This window comes from Phoenix dactylifera, chromosome 4 (assembly GCF_051530095.1).
Source record: "Phoenix dactylifera cultivar Ajwa chromosome 4, Ajwa_hap1_PhDact_Kaust_v1.1, whole genome shotgun sequence".
Taxonomy (NCBI): Eukaryota; Viridiplantae; Streptophyta; class Magnoliopsida; order Arecales; family Arecaceae; genus Phoenix; species Phoenix dactylifera.
Genome location: NC_143193.1, coordinates 48063603 through 48074065, shown reverse-complemented (window position 1 = coordinate 48074065; position 10463 = coordinate 48063603). Strand labels below are relative to the sequence as shown.

The following is a 10463-nucleotide window of genomic DNA, read 5'->3' as shown; positions in this document are numbered from 1 at the left end:
TGTTCTATTCTTTCCTCCATTGAGATCTAATAGAGTTTTGAAAACTTTGATCAGATAGTCCTGTATAATTAATCATCAGCAATTATAACACATACAACTCCAACCATCCAATTTCATGTTATCAAATTTTTATGTTAATTTCATATGCATTTACTCATAAAATTCTAACATAGGATGCAGGTTTGATGCTACAAACCATTATAATGCTTAGCACACTTCTCATGTGTCTGATCATCCACAAGGTGAGGAATAATTGATGTGTTAAAAATTATTGCACCGAAGTGCTTATACTACTAGTTAAGTCAAACCGTTTGAGCCCTTTCAATTTCTTAGGGTGAAAGATAGTAGGGTTATGTATGAATGCGTCAGTGTTGGGCTGGGCCACATCTGGCCCATACATTTACAATAACTAGGCCCAGAAACAGCCCCAGCCATCCAACTGAAGGCCCGGCCTGGCCCATTCCCAACTCACAAACAATCCAAGTTCAAGGATCCTGGTTTATTCTAAGGGATAGGTTTGCTAATTGCTATCCATTTTGTGTAACCATTTCTTCAGCTTTATTCTCCAGACATCATTTCTGTGTGATGTAATGTGACAGAAAAACAATAAAGCATATACTATGAAAATTCATGTAATCTGAAAAACTGAAGATAGAAGTGCATGATAAAATGTAAAACAATCAAGAAACTACAATATAAAGGGTATATACTATATAAATACTTTATATATGATATATTATATTATTTAAAAAAAAACTGTCCTCTGTTTCTCTAAGCCCAAAAGGCAAGCCCATTTATCAAATGAGCTGAAAGTTCAACAAAGCCTGGGCCAATGAAAGCCTTTATAGTGGGCCAGGCCTGTTGGGCAACAGGGTGAACCCTGCCCAATCCTTGAACACAGCATGCAGCTCAAATTACAAAATGCACTTTAATCAGCACCTTGGGATAGCCTAGAACATCCCTCTTATCTGAAACTGAAGCATCTGATCCAAAACTAATGTGGATTTTCCTATAGCATGATCATTATATTTCAGTAAAGGAGTCCAAGGGATGAAAAAAAAAACCCTTCCAAATATATATTAATATGATAGCTTCATGATCCCAGATAGAATATTCGATTTGTGGAAATACTAACAAATATTTCCAATTCTATGCTTCTCAAATCCAAACAGGAGCTCTCATGCCTCACCAGAACCTTTTGCGGTCTTCACTACACCTCATGGACAGCTGAAAAATCAAGATCCCCCAGCCCCATGCTTCTGGCCTTCTTAAATGCCTGCAGATCAAAATAAAGGTGTTATACATGACAAGAAGTGCTGTGTGTGTGAGAGAGAGAGAGAGATTAAAAGAGTATCGCTATCACCTCATTTGCTGCTGCAGCAACTGGCATTGAAACCGCATTTTCGTCCCCAAGAGCAAGAGCCAACCTCATATCCTTCTGCTGATGCTTGAGAGGAAATGCAGGGGGATAATTACTCTGGATCATTGCAGGCCCTTTCAGCTTGAACATAGGATTAGCTATTCCACCCAGATCCTGCCAGAGAGAAGTGCAAAATAATGAAATAATGAACCATAATTCCTCTGAAGGAGAAAATATCGAGCTTTTTTCCAAATGTAATATTCTGAATCATATACCAACACATCTAAAAGTGTCTGCTCGTTCAGACCGCTTCTATCAGCCAAAGAGAGTCCCTCAGATAATGCACTCATCATACTGCAGAAGAAAGAAAAATGGACAGATTCAAAGATTGATATTTGGGGACAAGAAAAGACTTGGCCAGCTGAAACACTAGTGGAAACAGAGTTTCGTTGCTAATTCAATATTTAGAGGCACAATCCAGATAATACTTGCAAGGCTAGAAACACCACTTAATTCACAAATCATGGACCAAGCATGGTTAGGAACCCAAAGTTACAACCTAAAGGTCAACGTATAGTGAATAGATGGCCACGAAACGGACTATAGAGCAAAAGTTGACAGCAAGTTGGCACCAAAGAATTAAGCGCCACTAAGACAAGGTGTGCCAGTTAGGGGTGGGAATATATGATCCGACCTGTCAATCCGACCCACAAACAACCCGCTTTAAGTAGGTTTGAGTTTGATATAAACAAAGTTGGGTCGTAAATGGGTCAACCCATCTAAACTTGTTTATTAAATAGGTTGGGTTTAGGTTTAAACTTTTAACCTGTTTAATAATTGGGTCAGGTTATGACCTAACCTATTTAACCTATTTGAAACCTACTTAACTTGTTTATGACTTGTTTAACCCAACCCGCTTAGTCTGTTTAACCTGTTTAAATCCATTTAACCCGTTAAAAACCGGTATAACCCATTTAATCTTTTTAATAAATAGGTTATGTGGGTCGGGTCGGATTACCTGTTTAATAAATAGGTCGGATTCAGATTTAAAATTTTGACCTAAACAGGCCAAATTTGGGTTGATAAATTTTTGACCCGATCCGCATCCAACCCGACCCGCATCTGACCTGATCTAACTCAATTGCCACCCCTAATGCTGGTGCCAACACATATTGCACTATACCAAAGGAACAAAAATATTTATATATGCCAAGGACTTAATATTTTTTAAAAAATATTTCTTCAATTGAAAAATAAAAAAAGGATTTATTGGGTGTCTTGCCAATTACCAACCCAATGCTGGTGACTGCACTGACCTGGCACAAGCCATGCTTAAAACATTGATAGGCATGCTTAAAAGATTTTCCCAAGAATACTAATAATTGAAAGGCTCATAGAGGAGTCATGTATGAATGTGACAAAGTTAAAGGCACTTGCACTAATAAAAGTCTCAGGGGAATCATTTGTACTGGAAACAAAGTGAACTACCATGCTAGACAACATAGGGCTATCAATGGTTGTCATAAGGGCAAAGGAAGACTCTGGTAGAACTCTGCCATCAGAATAGAAACAATCCATTTCTCTGCTTGTTAGTCTGGTATCTGATTAAGTTTTGCAAGTCTAATATTCGTGAGATATTGTCCTTCTGAAAACAAGCTGTAATCTTAAAATGGTTTTCAGGTATCTAATGATTTTTCTTGTTATCTTCGATTTATCATGCTAAAAATGGATTTTGGGGGGGGGGGGTGAGCAAAGAAGGGTGGTGGTTTTCCATGGTTTTTGAATGTAATAATTTTTTGGGATTTCTTGTAAGTCATTGTTTAGAATTTGCTTAATATAAATTAAATTTCAATATAAAATGGCAATGCATAAATTTGCAGTGTCAACTTACAAATATCAGCTTCATAAGTTAATTCTGATAGATATTTATATGCATTTCAGGACTTATAATAAATATATTTGCAGTTTCAGTGTTCTTATAACAGTAGAACTATGTGCTCTTGTACACCCATGATCCAGCACTACTTATCTCAATCATGCTTCATTCGGTTGATTCTCCTTGACCTTGAATCACAAACTTCTAATGTTGCAAATCACATTTTACTAAGATGCCTTTTAACGGAATACACATTTATGTAATGAGAAAAATATTCTTACCAGCCCATGATCATATTGACTACAAGCTTCATTTTCGCTCCATTTCCAACCTGTCCCAAAAAGAATGACTTTTTCCCTAATACATTGAAGGCAGGAATCATTTCTTCATACAATGCCTGCATTCAGAACAAAGAAGAAAGATATAATGAATAATCTAATATATTGGAATAGAAGATACGGACTCCCAAAGGCAGTTCCATTTGACACCTTCGGGAGTGAAGCGAGGCTGCTTCGCCTATCTATTCTATTATGGCTGGCTTGGTTTTGATTGCCTTTCAGAATGCCTGAAAATTAATTATGAAAGAGGGAGATAAAGAATTTTCACATCTTCTGACTAGGCAGGAACTGCCCTACATGTAATGAGAATGTAGTATAATATTTGTTTTAGGAGGCAGAGTTTTGAAATAGTGAAAAAGAGATACATACATACACACACATTTGCCAATAGATACATTGGTTATTGATTTTATTAGAAAATTTACAGAGAAGAACCAAATCTTTTATATATGCACATAAATACACACACATGTACATATGTGTGTGTGCGTGCATTTTTATACGTATATGTATATGTATGCATATCTTTATATACATATAATCCATCAGCATAGAGCATATCTAAAATCTGTCCCAGCACGTAAAATACATAAAGCTGTCATAATGGTGATCTAACAAGCCATCATGCAGAAAACCACAAATAAATAACACTGACTATGCCAAAGGGCTTGGGTCCACAAGTTGGCATCCCTCTCCACCGCAGATGCACAGTGTGATATTTTGTGTTTGAATTTTGGAGGTAGCATTCCCAACATATTTCTCTAAAAGAAGGGTGGGGACTCACTACATTACCTTCTCGCCAGCAGCAAGTATAACCAACTGACCATCTTCAGCAGGCTTTTTGCTACCGGAGACTGGAGCTTCAAGAAAATATCCACCCTTCTCTGTAATTGCCTGTCAAAATTAAACTCATAGCTTTTAAACATATGCACTGTTCATATTATATTAGCAACTTTATACAGATTAAGTTTATCAGAAGATGTTTGGAATATCTGATATGGTATTAGGTCACTTGAATAATAACATTTGATAACATCTTAATCAATATTACCACAGTAGCAGAAGTTGTATGTAATCTGTAGAATGAAATATTAAAACACTAATTTGAAATTATTTAAAAATAACTAAGTTTGTCTAACACCCAAAATAGTTTATTATGTTGAAATTGATGAGCAAAATTTTCTAAGTTGTTGAATGATAATCAATATTTTCTTTGACTATGATTGGCAAAGACGTGGGCCAAGCATGAGATTAGAAACAATCATATGTATCATATATCAGGGATGTTATTAAGGAATGTTATTAATGATATGTCTCATACATATGGTTATGATGAGCCTATAGAAAAGAATTAAAGTCATAACTCTACCAACAACCATCTTGTACAAAGCCTAATATGTGCATGTAATCGGGTCTCTTTCAAGCACAGTAGCAAAAGATGTCACAAAAAAAGCTCCACATTCTTTGGTATGGTCATCATCCATCAAGATAAGGCTACACGAAAATTCTAAAGTCATCTGGTCATTTACAAGTAGTAATTGAGTTACAAGATCATTCTTAAGCCCACGACAACCAGCATAGCATCAAGGAGTCTTTGTTCTATCAATCTTTTTGGGTATGGAAGTGTCAGCTTGCATCATGAAATATATCAGGTTACTTACCACATAAAGGGGCTGCCAGTTGCTGAACAAACTAAATTCAGAACATGGCTATTTAACCAGCATGACAATCACCACATACCTCACTTATCTTGGATGAAGTATCAGCATCAACTGTGGACATGTCAATGTAGCCTTTTCCACTGCAAATTTGCTCGAGCACACCATCTTTGTCGAAGACTACCTGAATAAATTAAGAAAGGATTGTTAGAGAAAAAGATTTAAAATGCTAAATACGATTGATCATGAGAAATTTGCTAACCGAGAGAGCAGCACTGGGATCAGACAGCATTGCTATTGTATACTTGCACTTATTGATCACAGAAGCTGGAGTTTCTCCAACATAAGCACCTTGTTCCACTAGCTCTTTGCACTGCCGCAAATTCGGATGCCCAAATCATGATTAGATCAAGATGTGTTTTTATCACAATAATTCTCAACAATTAAGTGGTATAGCCCACCAAACCAATTCAATGAAGTAATAATAAAGAAATACAATACCCAAAGACAGTTTATTAGAAGTACTAGATAAGATGCTTCTGTACATTATGGTGGTAAAGTGTTACAAAAACAGATACTCAGTTACTCACAAGAGTAAAAGTTACAAAAACAAATATCCACAAGGTCAATTACACAGCATGGTGGCACATCAAAATTTTAACAGCAAATTCTTATGAGCTCATGCTTCATACAAGCATCACAGCTGTGAAATGTTAAGTTCCCAGAGCAGAGGTTGAAATTTTGAGTACCAAGAGCAGAGGTAATCTTTGCTCTTCATAAACCATGTCAATTCTAGGTTTAGTATCAGCATATGCTGCAGTATAATAGGTGTACCGATGTCTAAACATAGCTTGAGTCGACTTCTCTTTATTTATTGATTTCAAGACTTAAGTCTTAAGTGAGGACCTCATCTCTTTTTATAGGGTAAATAGGGATAAGAAGTATTATGTTTCATTTTTCCAATTTTATGTCATACTATTTCATTTTTTCTTTTTATATCACTACGTATGTCCAAAGTAGGGGCAGCATCTCAATATAGAATCCAACTATTAAGTGCTATATTGTCTAGTTTTAGTGATTATGATGCCAAGAACCATAACTCAGGCCATTATCTTGATTCTTGGACCAAGTAAAATCACAATGACTTGGACTACTTCTAGAACACTTATGTTTGGTCTAATAATTGATACCCAGATGCTCCACATCACTTTATAGATGTTTATTATAAGACTATGCCTTAATGCCCCTATATTATCCTTAAGCAAATCCTTAGGCCCGAAGTAAAATCCTCAAAGCATCCATTTTCAAAATGTGCAAAACTTTTGTAACAACCCAGAACCTCACCAAAAAGTCTAACCAAAAGATATTATTTGAATCCATTAGTCTTGTATATCTACCCAAGATCTACCCTGTATATAACAGATGTGGGATTAAGCATACATCCGCATGAGTTCTCATATACTCCTCCCGTTTAAATGTTAGCGTCCTCGCTAGGTTAAGGGTCCAGACCCAATTACATCTAATCACAAACACTATGATTCGCCCACGGTCAACTACAAAAGGGCCATGTTGTAGTGTCCCCTATTCTGGGTTATGGGTGAGATTCTAGATCATATCAGAGCAGACCATGCCCATGACCTACCTATGTGGACTATTGGACACTGCCTCATGGGGCCATTTAGGGCTGACAATGGGTTGATCGTGGTATCTGTGATTGGATTTGACTAGATTTGAATCCTTAGCCTGGCGAGAAAGCTAGAACCTAAACAGGAAGAGTATTTGAGGGCCTATGCAAGCATGTGTTTGGTCATAATTACAAGCATTAACAAATATTGTGTCATGACGGAAACCAAATTCATGATGTTTCTAGTCTAATCACAGTCACCCATAATTGCAAGTTCCAAATCTGTGTAAATATATCAGCTAGAAATAAATAACTCTTTGTCCACCATTCAAGAGTGAAAGTGGCCCATGAATTAAAAAGAGACTTCAAAACAACATCACATGAGAAAGCAAAAGAGAACTTACTTGTCTTCAAAATTCTACATATTTGTTTCTATCATAGTGAAAGATGTTTATTTCCGAAATTATTCTATTAGTATAGGTCATTTTTCATCCATATTGAAGGATCTTTCTCTTTAGACAAAATTTCGAGTGCCTATGTAGCATTGACTGAAAATGTTCTTCGCCTTTCTCAAGGAGAGAGAGAGAGAGATAGAGATTTAATGAAATCTATCAACCAAAAGCCAATTTTGACTCTCTTTAGAACAAAAAATCATGGCCATCTCAATGATCAATTGTCTTTCCGCATGACCACATCAACCAAACAAAAGGGCAAAAAACCATTCTAAAATATCCATCAAATTTTGCACACAAATCTCAAATATTATTTTTAAACGAAGAATGGAAAGATACCTATCTTCTAGGCAACTTCTGCATGCAACAACAAGCAACAATCCAAGCTCCCCCAGGACATGGCAAATGTCCCGACAAAAGGGGAACAAGAAGACAGGAATATAATCACTTTTAACTTGGAAACTATAGTCCAATGAACAAATATGAGCACAAGGTTTGGAAGAGGCAGATCTGTAAGAGACATGCTTGAACAAGGGAGGACTTAAACACACCAGCATTGCATGAGGATTCACCAGAAATGAATATTAAGAAAAACAATTTATAGAGATGATCACAAATAAAATAAAGGTAAGCCATTTTATAGAAAATCTGTCTATCGTACTAATCCAAAAAAGCATGATGATATTCCTTACCGAAATTGCAGCATAGTAAAAAAATTATTATAGTGGCAATCCAGTTTTCTGAGTTGTTGATACCTATGCAAAACCCAATATTGAACTAATATTATATTTACATGACCTCCAAACCACCCAACATAAGCAAAAGATGTGCACATACCACCCAACATAAACAAAATATGTGCACATACCACCCAACATAAACAAAATATGTGCACATTCCTATGTTACCTAAACACTCACGTTCACCTTCAAAAATTTGCATCAGATACATGCCTAAATCAGATAAGTGTTACACACATGGAGACTTACAAAAATCTTGTATTGCAGCTTTACGAGATTGATGGACAGTTAGACTCTTGCAACAATGAGTATACCTAAACACTCACGTTCACCTTCAAAAATTTGCATCAGATACGTGCCTAAATCAGATAAGTGTTACACACATGGAGACTTACAAAAATCTTGTATTGCAGCTTTACGAGATTGATGGACAGTTAGACTCTTGCAACAATGAGTTTGACCCTCCAAATTGAAGTTCGAAGTGAGCATTTGTTTATTTTTTAAGTCAAGAATAGAAGTGTTGAAATATCTTTGCATAATGCTGATTTTCTTATGTTTTTAAATTAGTTGGGAAGTTGGGATCAGAAACAAGCACATTTTAAGACCATAACAAACAGTATATTTTTAATATTTTCATTTTAATACTTATAAAATATTTAAAGGAATAAAATATATAATAATGTTAAAACTTATATCTTATCCTATATGTTCCCGTATCTCCCTTTTTTCCCTCTTGTTAGTTGGATACACATCCGAATATGATTCTCCTTTGCATGTCCAATTTTCCATGCAACATTGGCACATTCTCTTCCATAAAAAGGTTTGACAACTAAAATAAATCTAGAAGGAAACAAGACATGACTATCACAAACAAGTTACATGTGTAGGACAAATCAGATGCTCCAAGCATGCCTGTCTTTGGAAAATATCACAATGAAGTAGTGATTCTTGAACACTTGACATGTGCATCAAGCATCTATTGTCTAGTAGTTTTAGGTAACCACTTGAACCCAAAAGCTTAAGCTAGTAGAGTATGGCTTAGCAAGAAGAATTTAAAAACCTGAGAACCTGTCAAAAATTTGACAAGGAGACACATATACCTTATAGGTTCTTTATTAAATGTTTTTCTTCATATGTATGACAAATAATAAGTTGAAACAATTGTTTCATAACTTTATAAAGTTTGCAAAAACCTTGTTAAAAATTACATAGGCAAACTTTTATTTAGATGCACTAAAAATAGGCATGTAACAGGGATGACCTCATAATTTGATGATCTGGAATGCCATCAAGTGGCTCAAAAGCGTCCAAATGTTCAACATGTCCTGAAACCCAGGCACTAAAGAGTAATACTGCCATGAAGTCATTCTTTTAACCCATTAGTACATGCTGATTGGATAGAATCATCAATCAAAAGAATCATACTCCGTCAAATATCTGACCTCTTTTTGGCAAGAAAATGAGGAAAATCCATTGTCACAGGCAACTACTTTACACTCCAAATGTCATCCCAACTATGCAGATGTCATTCCATATAGATTTTTTTTTTTTGAGTCAACAACAGGCACTGAGTGCCTAAAGCCATTTATTAAGACATTCCTTATAGATTTTTGTGAAAATTTAAAATATAACACTCAGACCACATCTTAAACATCTACTAATGATCTTCGAACAACCAGAAAATTTGCTAAAATTAACAACCAAACAACCATCAAATCTAATTACCCATAAAAACACTTACAATTCATGTCATAAATTCACGAAAAATCAACCAATTCATTATCTTGTTTAAATTCAACAATAGAATCAAAAAAAAAAACATCATATATAAATCAAAGGCCAGAAAGAAAGCGAGAGAGACCTTGGAGAGCGTCCGGTTCCAGACTGTCACACGGAATCCGTTTCGAAGGAGGTTGAGAGCCATTGCTTTCCCCATGATGCCCAGCCCTAAGAACCCGACCTCCATCTCTCTGTCCCTCTCTCTCTCTCTCCCCCCTCCTCTTCTTCCTTGATCCTACTCGGAATCTGGACTTCAAGGCCGAATGAGGCCGGCCGTCTTGTTTTTCTAATAATATAAATGAATGAATAGACCTTTTTATTGTTTATGGAAGGTGGAGCGAATATTTTATGGGATTTGCGTTGGATTTTCCATCATCCAGACAATGTCTGCCACGTCATCACATGGCGAATCCAGCCAATTACTGTCTTACACGTGCCATTTTGCCGTCCATCCGTTTCCAAGAAGCCGGCTAGTGTGGTGTTAGCTATTCATATAATAACAGGGTACAGCCGCATTCAGCGAATAGAAAACCTGCGCATGTTTTATAGAAATTAGGATGAGTTCGCTTGGACCACATCGGCCATCAGAAAGCATCGAGTTCAAATATCAGCTTTTGGGTCTTGACCGAATTCCTG

General features: G+C 36.1%; 1 protein-coding gene across 1 annotated transcript; it reads right to left on the bottom strand.

Annotated features, from left to right (window-relative positions):
* Window positions 1-1051: 1051 nt before the first annotated feature.
* LOC103715594 (glyoxylate/succinic semialdehyde reductase 1) lies at window positions 1052-10118 on the bottom strand. The gene is given in 9 exon segments (XM_008803282.6): window positions 1052-1214; window positions 1217-1276; window positions 1364-1534; window positions 1636-1714; window positions 3518-3633; window positions 4367-4468; window positions 5315-5416; window positions 5495-5605; window positions 9910-10118. Coding segments are annotated over 9 exon segments (882 nt in total). The 5' UTR covers window positions 10015-10118; the 3' UTR covers window positions 1052-1178.
* Window positions 10119-10463: the final 345 nt, after the last annotated feature.